The following is a 17,897-nucleotide window of genomic DNA, read 5'->3' on the forward strand; positions in this document are numbered from 1 at the left end:
CTAGATTCATCCACATCGCTACAAATGACCCAACTTCGTTCCTTTCTATGGCTGAGTAATAAGGGAACGAAAAACATATTAAAAACACAGTCTTTGAAAGGCTGCTCACAGCAGTAGGTTGGCAGCAGTGGTAAGTATTTCTGGCCAATGGCTTGCAACAAGAGGGGTCTGAACGAACCCCCTCATCTCAGCAAAAGAGCTCCCACACTTTCCCTCGATAGTTTACACACTCTGCGTCACGAGTGCCACGCCACTACACTCACCAGACTTTTGGAGTTCACATCTTAAAACATGTTGTGCATAATCGCAACAAAAACTGAAAACAAAACTGTGGCAGAAAAGTAAACAAATCCAGTGTTTCCAGTAAGGCATCAGGGAATCACTGCTGGCTGCGCCCTTCATTTCACCAGTTTAAAGAAAAGTTTGATTTACGCCTCTCAGCAAACCCAATATTCAGAAGCTTAACCAGCAGCCTCAAGTTAAAAGTTTAAAAGACAGTCCTCCTTTCTTTTGGTAAATGGTTCATATACAACATGAAATCAAGTTCTACTTTATTTAAAAAAACTGAGTATTTTTAACAGCAAAAATATATATGTTTGTTTGTATTTCTCTTTTTTAAAAAGACATTTAATAACAATAAGTCAGAGGACAGGATTTAACCTTCAACCCCCCCCACCCTGCCAAGCTGTCTACATGGCACAGATACTTTAAGGCAAAGGCTCCTGGAGAGGCATGTCCGCCTCGGCGGTGGGATGGGGACGTGAGGGGAACACACTCCGCTCCTGCAGGGCCGCTTTAGAAAGGCTTCTCCCTCATGTTCACCGAGCCGTCCTGCATCCCAGAGTAGACTCTCTCCGCCATGCTGATGAACAGGCCCGTGTCCACCGCACCTGGGATCACTTTGATAGCTGTGTTCCCTTCACTCCATTTGTGGACCCCGTCAAACTTCCAGTCCAGGATAAAATTCCCATTACAGTAAGTCCCCTACGTATGAACCTTCAAGTTGCGAACTTTCAAAGATGCGAACGTGCGTTCACATGTCCAATCACGCAAGTTAGTTCATGTGTCTGGCGTACCTTGTCACATGCGCGCATCCTCTGCAAGTTGTTGTGCTTTTGTGTACTTTACTGTACAGTGCTGTTGCTATGCAACATGAGGAGCTTACTAATGAAGACCTGGTGGAATTGGAGGCCCAGAGAAAGGACAAAGAGAGACAAGAGGAAGAAGTAACTAAAGAACCGAAGAGAGTCGGGATGCAAGAAATGGCAAGGGGATTTTCTTTATTTGAGGAGGTACTGTTAGTTATCGAAGCACAGGACCCGAACGTAGAAAGGTTCACGAAGGTTGCAGCTGCCGTTCAGGATGCAATCCAGTATTACCATGTCATCTATGATGAGAAAAAAAGAGCTACTACCCAGACATCATGGATCATTTTTTCAAGAGGGTAGATAGAATTGAATCCAGCAAGGAATCAGAACCTGTGCCATCCATGTCAGGCGTGAGTGGAATTGCAGCTCGCCCTCCGCCTCCTATTGCTGACGATCCTTCAGCTCTACCATCTCCCACCTCCTCTCCCTCCTCCAGTCAGCAACTCTTCTTGCCTGTTCACTCGATGCAGCCCCTGTATGCCAGCTGTTGTACTGCACTACTGTACTTTTCAAGGTATTGTACTGTAAGATTAAAAATGTTTTCTTTAATTTTTGTGTTTGTTTTTTATGTATTATTTGTATGAAAGTATTATAAACCTATTACAGTACAGTACTATAGAGCCGATTGTGTTCATTGGTACCTAGGCTAACTTTGTTGGACTTATGAACAACTTGGACATATGAATGCGTTCTCAGAACGGAACTCGTTCATATGTAGGGGACTCACTGTTACCCATCACCAAGGGATTTGCCTTGTTGATGGCCATTCGAAGTTCAATCACGCCCCCAAACTTCTGGGTCACAGCTCGGCTCACTGGGACATAGGCCATCGGGATGACCTTGATGGGGGTTCCCCTTGTGCCACTGATTCCCTGAGGTTCTTTGAACCTTTCCTGAAATCGGTGATCACGATGAAGCAACTGGCATTGCCAGCCACGATTTTCTCCTGAGTCAGGAAGCCTCTACTGCCCTTGATGAGATTGAGATCAACATCTACCTCATCAGCACCATCGATGGTGAGGTCAGTCTCTGGGTGTCGGTCCAGGTCACCGAGAGTTCAGCCATACTGCAGGATGAGCTGACGGGCCTGGAAGGAAGTGGGAATACAGACGGGGTTCAGATTCTCTTGTTTCACCCTTTCAGCTATTTGCTGCACTGCGTGGACAACTGTAGAACCATTCCCAATTCCCAGCACTTGGTTATTCCTCACGTGGTTCTCCACCGCTGCACGGCCTGCCAGCTTCTTGGCCTCCTCAGCCTTGGACGTGACGGAGGGGGCCAGGCAGATGCTGTTAGCGTCCCCGCCACCAGTACTTGTCTAGACCGGCAGTTCTTAACTCAGGCTGCACGTTAGAAATAGCTGGGGAGCTTTTTAAAATGCACCAGGGCCTAGACCCCACGCACAGAGATTTTAACAAAATTGGTACAGGTAAACCCAAGCATAACTAATTTTAGAAACTCCCCCAAGTGATTCTAATGTGCAGACTGGGTGAACCACTGGGTTAACCACAGCCATCTGAGACCCTCAGAACAGGGGCTGAATCTTGAGCACAGTACTACTTATAACATGGGGCTCACAGGAAACCCTCACTGAACGAATGGATGAATGAATGAATGGCAGGGAAGAACTTCTGCTCCAATCTTGTCAACCCCCAGTCTGCACTGTGCACCGTCCTGAGTGTGGTTCCTCCCTCCTCTCTGTTCTCCCTTCTCTACTGAGCACTGCACTTAACCACCCTCAATGCACCACGTCCATGAGCCAGCTGGACCCTCCTAGGTGAGCAGACTTCCTACTTCTCCAGCAGCTGCTGTGCTGGAAACCCCAGTCCCACTCTTTCCTGGTAGCTGGCCTAGTCGGAGAAGGAGATAACTCACCTCTCGTGCCTTAGTTAAAGCCCCTGCCCAGTGTGACGTGAGAGCAGTGGGAGGGGTAGGCTTCCACGTGCTTCCTCTTCTGCTTTCAGGCCCAATCCCAAAATGGACTCCCAAGTATTCAGTGGCAGAGTGCCTGGCCTAACTAACAAGCAACCACAGACAAAATGTTCACTTCTCCTGTCCAGGTGTAAAAAGTGTGTCTTATCTCATTCCTTGGACAAACGGGAGTCTGAGAAATGACCCTGTTGATGTCACCAGAATGAGTCAGTGGTAAATACATGCCCACAGATAACATCATCCAGTATCCTACCCTCTGATTCTGGCTTCCATCACGCGTCTGAAATTGCTCGTCCAAAGGTCACCTACAGGGCCAGCTTCAGTGGCCTGCGACCTGTGCAGTCCCACAGGGCCTCACGCCCTGCATTCAGAAGGGCCCTGCACCTGGTTTTACGATGTGCTGTTGTTGCCGTCTTGAAATTCTTAACAGTTTTGAACAAAGGAGCCCCACATTTTCATTTTGCACTGGGCCCTCACTTCTGTTGTCCGATTCTGGTCACCCATAGTCTCTTACAAAATCCAGCAAGGTTTTCCTTCTCAGAAAGGTCTCCATAGCGTATGACCTCAGGCTCCTTTGTGCAAATCTCTGTGACACCCAGTTTTCTGTTCCCTTCCTTTACATTAAAAAAGGGTGGTGTGATGGGGTGGCATGGCTGCACATGATGGTAGGGATCAAAAGACCCTGGGGAATAAGTCGTACAAGCCCTCCTTGACTCCCGGGCCTGAAGGAGAGTTAACAGTACCAACTTGGGAGCTCAAGGCCCCAGCAAACTAAGAGAATCTCATTCAGCTCAAATCCAGAACAGAAAATCAGCGTGAAAACTTGTAGATGACCGTATTGGACTTCAGAAACCTTGAAGAACCCCTTCCAACTCCTTGAGGGGCCATCTACCAACAGTGCAGAGAACTAATGCAGTGCCCCCTGCCAGGCAAGGAGGTCGGGTACCCTGCGAGGAGCCAGGAGATGAGGTCCTCTGCAGAGAGAGAGACAAGTTTTCCAAGGAAAAGGCTGAGGAAAGTTTGTTCACCATGGGAGACGGTGCACTGTAGGAGGGCAGAAGGGAGGTATGGAGCTGAAGGGAGATGAGTTCAGGAGACAGTGGATGTGAGAGGGGGCCCACCCCAGTTCTGCCCCCCAAGCCTGCCAAGCAGGGTTCCCTCTGCTCAGCCAGGCTCTGGGCAGAGGGCAGAGGTTCTAAGAGGCAGAGTTTCAGCCCCGGCTAGGAAAGGAAGGATGGAGGATAGCATGTCAAGGCCTTGGAAGGGGAGTCTGAGGCAGGGAATGGAATTGGGGCCCAGTCTTCCCAAGGCAGAGCTCATCAGGGTCCGGGATCTGCCCTCTCTTGGCATCGCCTGGCCAGGCCATGGCTCAGGTATCTGACACCTGGGGCCTGGAGTCATATGCCAGGAAACCCAACACTCTTGGGCCCCAGCCCCCAACTTCCAGCAGCTACAAGCGAGCGAGCAAGGCTTCTGGAGGAGGAAGCGGGTCTCCAGAGCCGAGCAGCAGGGAGGCTACTTCCGGGGAGACGGCAGCACAGGAGAAGGCTCTCCCACCAACAGGGGTGAGAGGCTGGGAGGAGGAAGGAGAGGACAGGGGGGAAGAGTGGGGCGGAGAGGACAAAGCCGGGACGGGCAGAGGGGCGGACGTTCCAGGAGAAAGGGTGAATGGGTACAGAAGCTGGGGCCTGAATCACCTAGCCTGCTGGACGCTGCAAAGCCCTGTTGCTGATCGGGCTCTCTGGGGCCTACCTGGCCCACCTGGCAGCCATCCAGGTAGGCTGGCAGGAAAAGCCTGTATTCCAATGAAGGAAATCAATACATGAGCAGAAGCAGACACTGAGAAGCCCCCAGACCCAGAATGACCAGTAGGGCTTTGGACCAAGAGACTTCATAGATTAGCCTTCCAGAATCAAAGAGACCCTAGAAGAGTCTCAGGCCCAGGGGACTCTCTACCCAAAGGGCCCAATAAGGAGTCTTGGACCCCAAAGAAGCAAAAAAGCCACGCAGGCCTGAGAGAGCTCCCAAAGGAGAGGCCCCGGCCCAAAAGGAATCCACAGGGGGACTTCAGGAAGAGAATGCTGGCCGTGGGAATGGAATTCTCTGGACTCATTCTTCATTTACGGGGCTTTTTCTTCCCCAGATCCTACTCCACTCCAGGACTATGCCAATCTGCGGCCATGCTCCCACCAGCTGGTCACCTCCTGTCCCTGCTGCTGGTGATAGGAACAGGGGGGACTGTGCCCAGCCCCCGGCTGTCTCCCCAGGGCTGCTACATGGCAGAAGAAGCTGGGGAGCAGACATTCCGCTGCAGCCAGGCAGGCCTGAGGGCTGTGCCCACCGGCATCCCTAACGACACCCGCAAGCTCTACCTGGACGCCAACCGGCTGGCGTCCGTGCCGGCTGGGGCCTTCCAGCACCTGCCTGTCCTGGAGGAGCTGGATCTATCCCATAATGTCCTTGCCCACGTCTCAGGGGCCGCTTTCCAGGGCCTGGCGGGCACGCTGCGCCACCTCGACCTCTCTGCCAACCAGCTGGCCTCGGTGCCCGTGGAGGCCTTTGCGGGGCTGCAGATCCAAGTGAACCTGTCTGCCAACCCGTGGCGCTGCGACTGTGCCCTGCAGGAGGTGCTTCGGCGGGTGAGGTTGGCACCAGGCACTGAGACGGGCATCGTCTGTGGCCCGGGAGCCCGATCAGACCTCGTGGGGCAAGAGTTCCTGCCGCTGGTCGAGGAGGAAGAGCTGTGTGGGACGGGGCGGGGCGGGGCCCGGCACAGCACCGACGTGGCCCTGCTGGTCACCATGGGGGGCTGGCTGGTGCTGGTGGTGGCTTATCTGGCCCAGTACGTGTGGGAGAACCGGGATGGGACCCGACGTCCCCTCAAGCGGGCCCCCGTGCCGCCTGTGCACTCTGAGGACTCCTCTACCCTCAGCACCGTGGTCTGATGACCAGGGCTACTCTTCCGACCCTGCACCCCACACCCCTGCTCCTATGCCCTCTCCTCTCCTCCCACCCCCTCTGCCTCCTCTGCAGCCCCTTCCCACCCCCCAATTCCACCTCCTTCCTCCTCTGTCTCCCCGAAACACCTGATCTCTCTCACTCCTCCAGCACCATCTTTGGTGCCTGGGAGTTTTGACGCCGACGCTGGGTCTGGGTTGTGCTAGACTCAGAGACCCAGAGCTTCTGAGTCCACAGTGATGGGGGGACCCCAGAACAGAGAACGATGGTAGATGGTCACGTATGCCAACTTGGAGGTAGGAGCAGGCAGCTTGAGAGCGTGGCGGAGGTGATCTCAAAGGCTGCGCCGTATGGATGTTTGAACTGACTCTGCGAGAATGTGGGGGGCTTGGGGCAGAAGAGGGAGGCCCCCAGCTGAAAGACGGTGGACCAAGACGAAGAAGATGTTAAACAACTTCGAACGTCTGAGCAGCGGCAAGACATATCTGGGGGCTGGAGAAGAGGGCGCATAGAGGGGCAAGGGGATGGCGGGACCGAGCTGGCAGTGAGGTCAGAAAGGACCCCGTGGGCTCTTCCTCTCTTCTCCCGCGCCTCTGCCAAAAAGCTCCCCTCCCCGCCCCCTGCCCCATGCTTCTTGCCTCTCTCACAGCCCCAAGCTCTTCTCCCTGTACCTTCTATTGTGACCCCCTGGCTTAGGGCTCCCTGCTTCCTTTTCCAGAGATTCCCTATCTCTCTGCTCTCTCCTTTTTACCCAGAAGGGCTTCCTGAACCCCTTCCCTTGGGGGAGAAGAACTTTCTGCTCTGCCTGAGCTGGGGATGGGTCACTAGAGAGCTGGAAGGGAGGTGGGGAGGTTTCCCATCCCCAGAACATCACTGGACAATCCAATAAAGCCCCTTTATTAATGCCCCGATCTCTTTCTTATCATTCAGTTTGTTGAACACATGTGGCCCCGCAGTGAGGAGAGGGAGGGTGTTGAGACCTTCTCTGCTACCTCCACCACCCCTTTGGTGCGGGTGCTCCCACTGGGCTGCGTGCCAGCTCCTTTCTCCCATGTTACCTCCCAGCTCCTGACACCAGAGCCTGTCTGCCAGGCATGCCAGGGCCTATGCATTAATGATGATGGAATGGAAGAAGGATGGGGAATGGAAGGGGACATGGAGGGAGGACAACAAGGGAGGAGGGAAGGAGGCCAAAGCCCAGGCATCAGTCTCCAGCCTGCTCGGGGTGCACGGGAAGCAAAGGAAGAGGGAGCCGGTACTCTCTTAGCTGTCTGTCCCTTCTCTCAGCGGGAGTCTGAGCAAGGGGTAGGGAGAAACTAGATGTGCCCAAAGTTAGTAAAAGAATTCCTGGGCAGAGGGGGAGGGCAGAGACCAGGTTGGCTGAAGGAGGGGGCCATATGAGACATCCCTATCACCAAATAGGCTTTTCAAGGGACCCAAAGGGGCCAACACTCCCTGTCCCTTGTCCCTGTGAGGGTGATACATCACGTGGCTTCCATGGAGGAAACAGCCACTTTGGGAAAGCTCTTGGAACCCATAGTAGAAACTGAAGATAAGAACCACTGAACCAGGGTTCCACCCAACTTACGGCAGAGCCTGGGGCAGAATAGGCGGCCACTCAAGGAGTGGCAAAGAGGAATCCAGTCACCTCCCCTCGTCCCTCTGACCCATCCTGACTTCCCTGTCTCCTTTCCAGCCCTGCCCCCTCCTCTCTCGATCCCTGAGGCTCTTCCCACCACTCCAACGCTGAGCTTCCTCACCTCATCCAGGAAACCTCAACTTGACTCATCTCAGAAGAACATGGGACAGCCCCCCATCTTCTTTTCTCAGGGGACATGGGCCTCCCTCTTCATTTCCAGAGGTGCTCAGGGATGGAGGAAAGAACTTGGATGTGGGAAGTTTCAGGCTGTACCTTTGACCGTCCACCCAGCCACATCCTGGCCTGGGCCTTAGAATCCTGGCCCCATCCCTATCAAACCCTCCATCACTCCCTCCCCTGCCACTCTCAGAATCTGTCCCACTCTGCTCACCCACCCCCTTCTGGAATCAGGCTGGGACTCATCTCCCTAGGTTCTGGGAAGTAGATTGTGGAGACCCATGGGGGTGGGAGGGTGGGGGTCGGGTGGGGCACCGTGTCCCTATCGTTGATGCCCATTCCTGGAGGCTCATTCAACTTCCTGTCATCCTGAGCAGCGGAGATAGCATCTTTAAGGTCTGCAGAGAGTGCGTTCCCCTACCGTCATCCCTAACCCCAATGCTCAGAGGTAAGTTCAGGATGGGAAAGGATCCAGGGAGGGAAGCTTTGCTTGGAGCCCGGATCAGGAGGGGTCCTGGAGCCCTGGATAATAAACGTCCCACCAGTTATCATTATGGCTCCCCTCTGGCTCAAATTTCTTTCCCTCTCTGGAGCTAGGACAGGAGGGAAAGGAGAGGGAGGACAAGTGGGGCAGAATATGGGGGGGCAGGGTAGGGAGGTGGCAGACAGATGCTTCACCAGCTCTCCTCCCCAGGGAGAGACCTCTTCGCCCGAGCCAGTTGGGGTCTCTGAGTCAGAACTTGGTGTGAGGGGGGTGTCCAACGTAGTAACTTCGGCTCAGCCCATCACAGGAGACTGGGCAAAGTGGGGCCGCCACAGCCTCAGAGAAGCTCCTGCTAGGACACCAGTTACTGAACCCCTAAGCCCTACCATCAGCACCCTGGCCTCTGGGTTGTTTTTGTCCTCTGGGCAGGCAGGAAGGGGTGACAGAAGTGGTTTCAGCCCCATCCTTATCTCTGCCGGAGACCAGTGATCATAGGACCAGTGTTCCGAGACGCCACGTGGGCCCTGGCAAGGCAGCTGGATGGCCTCGTTTCGGTTGCCTGCTTCTGGACCTTCTGCCTGGTACAGAGGAAAGGGGGACACGTTATGTCAAGACCAACCTCTCCCATCGGGATGTGCTGGAGCCAGGAACAAAGCTGCTTCCCTGGTGGAGCAGTGGGTAAGAATCCGCCTGCCGATGCAGGAGACACGGGTTCGAGCCCTGGTCCAGGAAGATCCCACATGCCGCGGAGCAGCTAAGCCCATGCGCCACAACTACTGAGCCTGTGCTCTAGAGCCTGTGAGCCACAACTGCTGAGCCCGCGTGCTACAATTACTGAAGCCCGTGCGCCTAGAGCCCGTGCTCCGCCACGAGAGAAGCCACTGCAATGAGAAGCCCGCGCACCGCAAAGAAGCATAGCCCCCGCTCGCCACAACTAGAGAAAGCCCGTGCGCAGCAACGAAGACCCAACACAGCCAAAAAAAAAAAAAAGGCTGCCAGCTACCAAGAGAGCCCAGCCACATGCCTGGTCCAGCTCTGATGCAAGAACCCAGGAAGGCAGATCCTGGCTTGTCATCCATGGGCAGCACCCTGGAGCCGGTGGTCTGTGGGTGGAGGTGGGAGGAGAGGAGAGTCCCTCACTCAGCCCTTCCACCACCAGCTTCTGGAGCAGCAGAGAAAGCAGACGCTGCCCTCAGGGAGCCCCAGTCTGAGGAGGAGAGCTATGACCCTATCTCTCAGGGAACCCCCAGACTAATGGAAGAAATAGGGTCCTTTCTCTTTGGGGAGCTCTGATGCTGGTGAGACCAAGACATCTCCCAGACACAGAGACTGAAGCACGTACAAAGCCTAATTATCTACTAAAGGAAGTGGAGAGAGAACAAACCGAGTACAAGGGAGCTGAGGGAGGCCCTTAAGAAGTAGTGTCCCACCCTTCCTGTCCTGGGCTCCTGTGCAGACATTCCAAGTGCAACCCTGAATGAGGGGTGTCAGTATCAAAACCAGGAGAACCCAGGCAGCTTCTTCCAAGTACCTCCCCCATTAGACTATGGGGAGTTCTAACCAGAAACAGTTTCCTCTCGTTTCTCTGGGGTCCTGTTATCAGTAACCTCGGTTGCCTGTAAGGCATGATTTCCCAAACCAGGAAGGCAGAAAACCAAGCAGACAGAGCAAGGCATCTTAGCTGCCAAAGCGCATGCCACCACAAGTCCACTGGCTCATTCAACAAACATTTATTGAGTTACTACTACATACCAGGTGCTGCAGATTCAAAGATGAGGAAATTGTGGTGCCCATCCTTGGAAGACCTGACAGTTAGTGATGACAGTCCGGGCGACAGAGGTGTGCGCGGGGGCCACGTGAGCCCAAAAGGGGCATCTAAAGCAAAGGTTCAGATACTTTGTTCACAGGAGCACTCACTCAGAACCCATTTATTTCGCCTATGTTTTAAAATCTTATTTTACATAGAGTTCTAATAATTTTGGAACTATGGTTTCCTTGATACAACAGGTTAGAAGCAGTATATTTGAAGTAGGAAAAAAGTTCACTACAGATAGAATAATAGCAGGGAGTATCAACAGCCTGAGAGCAGGGAGAGACCTTCCTAAAAGTATTTTTAAAAACTCAAAAAGCAATGCAGTAGGGCCCTGTAATGTCTTCTTTTTTTTAAATTTATTTTATTGAAGTATAGTTGACTTACAATGTTTTGATAGTTTCTGGTGTACAACAAAGTGATTCAGTTATACATGTATATACGTTCTTTTTACTTTTTTAATATTTATTTATTTATTTGGCTGTGCCGGGTCTTAGTTGTGGCACGTGGGATATTTTTAGTTGCAGCATGCAGGATCTTTAGTTCTGGCATGCAAACTCTTAGTTGCGGCATGTAGGATCTAGTTCGCTGACCAGGGATCAAAGCCTGGCCCCCTGCATTGGGAGCACGGAGTCTTAGCCACTGGACCACCAAGGAAGTACCTACATTGTTTTCCATATTCTTGGCCATTATGTTTTATCACAGGATATTGAATACAGTTTCCTGTGCTATACAGTAGGACCTTGTTGTTTATCTATTTTATATATAATAGTCTGCATCTGCTAATCCCAAACTCCTGATGCATCTCTCCCCCACCCCTCCTCCTCCTTGGCAACCACAAGTCTGTTCTCTATGTCTGTGAGTCTGTTTTTATTTTGGAGATAAGTTCATTTGTGTAATATTTTAGATTCCACATATAAGTGATATCATATGATATTTGTCTTTCTCTTTCTGACTTAGTACAATAATCTCTAGGTCCATCCATGTTGCTGCAAATGGCATTATTTCATTTCATTCTTTTTTATGGCCGAGTAGTATTCCACTGTATATATGTACCACATCTTCTTTATCCATTCATCTATTGATGGACATGGAGGTTGTTTCCATGTCTTGGCTATTGTAAATAGTGCTGCAATAAACATTGGGGTTCATGTATCTCTTCAAATTACAGTTTTCTTCAGGTATGTGCCCAGGAGTGGGATTGCTGGATCATATGGCAACTCTATTTTTAGTTTTTTGATGAACTCCGTACTGTTTTCCATAGTGGCTGCACCAATTTACATGTAGTGTCTTCTAAATGACCCTGTGTGGACAAATTATTCTCCCCGCCTCTAAGGGGCCTATGGATGTTGGCAAAATGCATACTATTAATCTCACTGACTTTGAGTTACCTGCAAAAGAGGTCAAATCTTGGAGTGTCCACTTTCAGGGACAGGGAGCCCGTGATGCATTTGAGAAAGTTTCCCTCCTATGAGGGCAGAAGTAAATAATGCAGAAAGACTATTGGAAAAATGCTTGTTCTACAAGGGCTGCCTCCTTGTTCCTTCCTCCATGGGACCAAGATCTGCCCTGAGGCTGTGCAGAGCAGCCCAGTCTCTCCTGGAAACGACAGCCCTTTGAATGGGTGAAGATGGCTCTCCAGCACCTGATTCAGCACATCATGGCCCTTCTCTGTTCTTGTCTCTCTGTCCCCAATTAATGTCCCACAATCACCACCACACCCACACACCTGCCTCAGGTCCCTGGAAAATCCAGCTTATCTCCTCCCAGTCACAATACTCATTTCTGCACTTATGACGATTACTCTCTTCCTCTTTTAGAATGTTTAAAAAAAAAAACAAAAGGGCTTCCCTGGTGGCGCAGTGGTTGAGAGTCCGCCTGCCGATGCAGGGGACACGGGTTCGTGCCCCGGTCCGCGAAGATCCCACGTGCTGCAGAGTGGCTGGGCCCGTGAGCCATGGCCGCTGAGCCTGTGTGTCCGGAGCCTGTGCTCCGCAACGGGAGAGGCCACAACAGTGAGAGGCCCGCGTACCGAAAAACAAAACAAAACAAACAAACAAAATAAACTCAAGTCCCCACACTAAAACTAATGTCTGAAGTCAGCACTCAATTTTTATTCATTTTAGGGGTCGGGGCAATTTATCATGCAGAGTCAAGCCATCAGTGAAGGTTCTCTCAAAGGATGTATGGGAACAAGCACAATGGCATGGTGTCTGTCCTGGAGAACCAAGAAAAGACTCCAAGATCACCAAGACTGCAGTCGTAGGGCACCTGGTGAATATCTCTGTCACAGTCAGCAGCAAATGTCAAAATTCCATGGACATCCAAAACCTCAGCATTGTGAATGATCTGGAAAACCTAAGAAGGGGTGAGCTGCTGACTGAGGTGGGGAGGCAGGTTGAGGATGCCAGGCCAGCCAAGGGGGCTGGCACCAAGGGGTATGCCCCCACCCAGAGGGGTTCAGGCTATCAGAGATGGCAGGGGTCTTCACTTTACGAAAAGGCCCAGAGAGGGATGGTGAGTTGTCCAATGTCACACAGGGAGTCAGGGAAGAAGCAAGACTAGAACCCACAGGTCCCCTGTCCCTCTGAGACACACACACACACACACACACACACACACACACACACACACGCTTCCTTCCAAGGGAATGGGCTGAGGGAAGGGTAGACCTAGGGGTGCCACTGAGGGAGCTGGACATGGATCAGAAGAGAGCCTCACCCACTCAGAGCCAGCTCCACCCCCGCAGCACAAGAAGCTAAGAAGCTTCAGGAGCATGGGGAAAACCTGTCTGTACATGGTGACCGAGGCTGTGAGATGCTGAGGGAAGCCACCCTGGAGGAGGGGAGCGAGACTGGAGGGGCCATTCCATCCCCCTCCTCACTGCTGCTGGATTCAGAGTTGGGAACCTCCAAGATACTTTCCATGCCCCACCCCATCCATACACACGCTTGCCCCCACTCCTTCCCTCCCACAGCCCTTGAATCTCCCCTGCATCCTTGCCCATCATTAGGGCATCCTAATGTACCTCTCTCCCGTCCATACCTGCCTCTCATCCAGTTCCCCTAATAATGGCGTCTTCATCTTTTATAATACCGCTCTTCTCTTTTCTAAGGATTTTTCCACCTATTATTTCACATGAGATAGGTAGGCTACTTGCTATTGCAATCCCCATCTCACATGTTTAGGAAACTACCTCGGAAAAGTCCATTGGCTCACCAGCTACTCAGTGGGCAATCTGTGAGCAAACCCCAGGCTTTAAGACTCCAGCCGGTGCTTTTCGCTCACAGCTCCAGCCCCTGCCAGAGTTCTCACCTCCCTCTGCGAAGTTCCCCTCTCTTCATTTCTCTTCCATCTTCCGCCACCACCACCTGCCCCTTGACGACCTGTCTTTCCCCAGGGCTCTCTCAGTCCCAACACCACCATCAGCCTACCCCAAGCAGTAGTCACTGGGTAGAGCGGGGGGTGCCCTGGATGGGAGCCGGGTGAATGTGAAGGAGAGGAGGGGAGGCAGACAGCCCAGGGTTGGTCCGCCAGTCTCAGGGCTGAAATCTGGGCGGTGGGGGTCTTCCATTCCTCTTTAGGCTCTGCCCCCCAAACCAACTGATGACCCCAGCCCCTTCCAACACTTTCTGTGCAGCTCCCTAAAGCATACACCGCTCACCACTCCTCCCCTCTCGGAGACCACACTATGTGGGTGTGTGTGGTGAGGCGAGCTGGCCAGGAAAGGCAAGGAGGAGTTGGGAGTCAGTGACAGCCAGTGCCCCATTTCTGAGCCCTCACAGACATCCTCGCGTTCAAGGACCAGAACCTGAAGCTGTTCCCCTGCGAAGGTGAGAGAAGCTGAAGGACTCTTCTTCCCTCCACATCCCATAATGTGATCGGGGCTGGGGAAGGGTGGACAAAGTCTCAGAAGGCGAGAGGGACACAAAGATCCTCCTTCTCCAGCAAAGGAAAGAAACCGGTCAAGTGAGGAATTCAAGCCCAGAGCCCTTTCTCAAAACCCTGGGGTGGTGGTGGGTGGGATGCAGAGGGGTCTCTCAGGGTGCAGTGATGACAGGCATCCCAGCCACGGGTTTCCTGGGCCTTTAAGTGCATCCTACCCCTGCCCCAGGCTCCACCAGGCTCTTCTAGGCAGGATGAGGCTGAACCCACCCGGGGCTGCACCAGCGGTCAGGAGGACGCCTCTTCCTTTAGGGCTCTCAGTCCTCCTTCTTCGGCCACAGTCACCCGTGGAGTCCCTTTCCTCTCTGCAGGGTCCTGAACGTCCATCAAAAAATACTGTAAGGAGCTGAGCTCCCCCGTCACCCCACACCAGACCCTGCCCTGATCCTCTTTCCCTGGGGAGGGGCACTTGAGGGAGACACAGGACACCAAGCCTCAGAAGGGGGCCTCTGTGCCTGGGGGTGGGGGGACCCTCTGGGTGAAGTTATGTGAAGGCAGACAGAGCAAAGTAGGGTCCTAGTCACCACTGTCCCGTCCTCATAGCTCTGTCTGGGCCTGAGCCGGTGCCCCGGGAGCCCACGAGGTTTCGGGAGCTACAGGCGTAGGTGGAGGAGGAGCTGCTGGTGCTGAAGGGCCTGACCCGGAACAGCAGACTGCCGGGCTGAGGGAAGGATTGGCGCTGCTGGGCCAGGGGCGGAGGCTGCAGGAGCTGTGGGACACGGCGGGGGCGGGGCTGGGGCTCCTGGGGGCGGGGCCGGGACGGAGTGGGCGGGATTGCGGGAGGCTGGGGGCGGGGTGATGAGGGAGTTCCAGAGCATGCTGGAGTGGTGACTGCAGGACTGAGGGGGCGAGAGGCGGGGCTTAAACGGCTGGCGGGGGTCCCTGGGAGGGGGGCTAAACTGGTGATGGCTAGACTGTCCGCCGCGGGGGCGGGGCCGGATGGTGAAGGCGGGACTACGGGAACGAGGGGAGGGGCTTAACATGGCTGGGGGCGGGAGTGGGCGGCCTGGGGCGGGGCTACGGGTTGCTGGGGCCAGATGCAGGTTGGATGGGGCGTGACTGGCCTCCTTCAGGGATATCTCAGCCAGCACGTCCACTCGAGGGAGGATTCTTTATGCTAAGGGAGAGACTAGGCTCCTGCCCTGAGGGAATCCTCACTCTGAGTGGGGAGACCTGCTCCCTCTCCCTCGGGGAGCTCTCTGTCTCACTAACTGCAGGAGTATCTAGCTGATCACTTCCCATCTCTCTGCCAGGTGGATGGGGCCCTGGATTTTAACAAGCCCGAGGTTCTGGGAGTCCGAGGGGCGGGCCCGGTTACTCAGTCCTCGAATGACTACAGGAGACTTCTAGCAAACTCCGTTCCATACTGGCTGGATACATCCTCTACGTGCTGGAAGTTCTTAGTGATGAGGGTCGGGAGTGGGGATGGGGTCAGTCTCCGATGTGACTGATGGGCCTACTGGGTTGGGCCCAATTGCACCAAGAAGGACCTGCAACGTAATTTACGAGTCCCACTGCAAAATGAAAAATACAGGGCTCCTTGTTAAAAATTTATTAAGAAATATTCAAGATGACAACAGCAGAGCATTAAACCAAGCATGGGACCCAATGCAACTGCATAGGTTGCGTGCTGTGGTACCAGCTACAAAGCAGAGTGTCTCAGGGTCCAAACCCAGGTGTCACCTCCGAGGAAAAGGCAAGAAGTGCAAGCCCTTCTACCCCAGCCACCCACCCATTTTTCCTAAAAGAAAGGGGAATGTATCCTCTTAGGAAACTTCTCTTATCCTCTCCTGGAGGGGATTGAATCTGCTGTCCCCCAACACACACACACACACACACACACACACACACACACACACCAACTACCAGAGCTGCCTTACAATCCGCTGCCCACCAGAGGGAGAGAGTGTGCCCCTGTCCCTCACGTGGTCTCTACTCCTTTACCCTCTGCAGAGCTGAGCAAGGAGCAACAGCAGCTACTAGCCACGTCCATGGAGAAAGTGTTCCTTCCCCAACAGACACAGCTGATGAGGATCTGAGGGTCGCAAGATGGGTGTCAGGGATGACAACTAGGGTAAAATTGAATGCTAGAAACGATGTGGGAGTGCATCCAGCTCCACTCCCTCTCTCACTGATGAGCACTCTGGACCAGAGAGCAGAAGGTACTTCTCCGGGGCCACACAGCAGGCTCTTGGCAGAGCTCTCTACAGAACTCAGGTTTCCAAATTCTTAACCCATGCCTATTTTTCCTCTGCTCTAGCACTAATGGGCAGAAGGGGTCAAGGATGGGGGCAGGGGCTGAAATTTAAAATTTTACTGCAAGGACTTCCCTGGTGGTCCAGGGGGTAAGACTCCATGCTCCCATTGCAGGGCACCTGTGTTCCATCCCTGGTTGGGGAACTAGATCCCACATGCACGCCGCAACTAAGAAGCCCACATGCAGCAACAAAGATCCCACGTGGGGGCTTCCCTGGTGGCGCAGTGGTTGAGAATCTGCCTGCCAATGCAGGGGACACGGGTTCGAGCCCTGGTCTGGGAAGATCCCACATGCCGCGGAGCGACTGGGCCCATGAGCCACAACTACTGAGCCTGCGCGTCTGGAGCCTGTGCTCCGCAACAAGAGAGGCCGCGACAGCGAGAGGCCCGTGCACCGCGATGAAGAGTGGCCCCCACTCACCGCAACTAGAGAAAGCCCTCGCACAGAAACGAAGACCCAGCACAGCCAAAAATAAATAAATAAATAATTTATTTATTTAAAAAAAAACAAAAACAGGAAAAGATCCCACGTGCCGCAACTAAGACCTGGCACAGCCTAAATAAATAATTTTAAAATAAAATAAAATTTTACTGCGGACCACCTCTGAAGTTGGTAGCTCCCCAAATGCAAAGCACCTTGTAATGTTTATTCTCTACTGTGCAGGTGGTGATCATCCTGGACCAAGTTTTCCAGGGGGATGCAGTGCTCTTCTATCTTCACTTCAAGCTACTCAGGGGCTTTTAGGGCGAGGAGCTGAAGGTCACCCAGCCCTAGTCGGACTCTGCAGCCTTGACATACAAGGGGATGGACACCATTATACCCGGGACCCCAATGCCTTGTCACCATTCTGCGCCCTCCATGCCATCCTCGCCGTATTTCAGGTGTGGCCAACAACACCTGGCTTTCCCCAACCAGAACTGGGGAAAACAGAGTGGGGCTTGGCGCAGGCCTGGGGGAGCTGGTGAAATGGAGAGGAGCTTCGACTCCAAGTTCTCCTGGAAGCAGAGCTTCAAAGGCTCCATCTGGGACCCAGTCTCTTCAACAAGGATCTGGGACCTCTGTCCCATCACGAGGGCCTAGCAGTCACAGCTGAGGAGGAAAGCTTCTCTTTCATCAGCTGTGAGTGGACAGGAGCTCCAGCACCTGGCGCAGCTGCATCTTCAGCCTGACTACGGGTAGGGGGCCTGGCAGCAGAGGGCTAGGGGCAGCGAGGGCTGGCACCTTGTAGTTTGACCTTGAGTTTGAGGTACTTCTTCAGTGATTCAGCACAATTTTGAATAAGTGTCACAAGCCACTGACCAGTGTCTGCTCAGCCAGGATTTTGGAGATGTCTTAGGCTCTAAAGCAGATTTGAGAATTTGGGAAGAACAATTTTTTAGGGGATAAGAAAAGAGTCTGGGGGTTTTACTCCATTCAGAAAAGAAGTATAGTTTATTTATGGAAGTATAGCTCACAATCGGCAATGTGCACCCCAAAACTTCCAACCTCCCATGAGAGATCTAATTTTTTTTTTTGGTCTCGCATGGGGGATCTTAGTTCCCCAACCA

General features: G+C 53.2%; 1 protein-coding gene and 1 pseudogene across 1 annotated transcript; one reads left to right on the forward strand and one right to left on the reverse strand.

Annotated features, from left to right (window-relative positions):
- Positions 1 to 725: 725 nt before the first annotated feature.
- On the reverse strand, positions 726 to 3,584 carry LOC137211658 (ribose-5-phosphate isomerase-like; annotated as a pseudogene).
- Positions 3,585 to 5,158: 1,574 nt separating this feature from the next.
- On the forward strand, positions 5,159 to 6,927 carry LRRC3C (leucine rich repeat containing 3C). Its single transcript, XM_067714999.1, has one exon. It carries the CDS (start codon positions 5,159 to 5,161, stop codon positions 6,023 to 6,025), a length of 867 nt encoding a protein of 288 aa, XP_067571100.1. The 3' UTR covers positions 6,026 to 6,927.
- Positions 6,928 to 17,897: the final 10,970 nt, after the last annotated feature.

Source organism: Pseudorca crassidens, chromosome 19, assembly GCF_039906515.1.
Source record: "Pseudorca crassidens isolate mPseCra1 chromosome 19, mPseCra1.hap1, whole genome shotgun sequence".
In the NCBI taxonomy this organism is placed as follows: Eukaryota; Metazoa; Chordata; class Mammalia; order Artiodactyla; family Delphinidae; genus Pseudorca; species Pseudorca crassidens.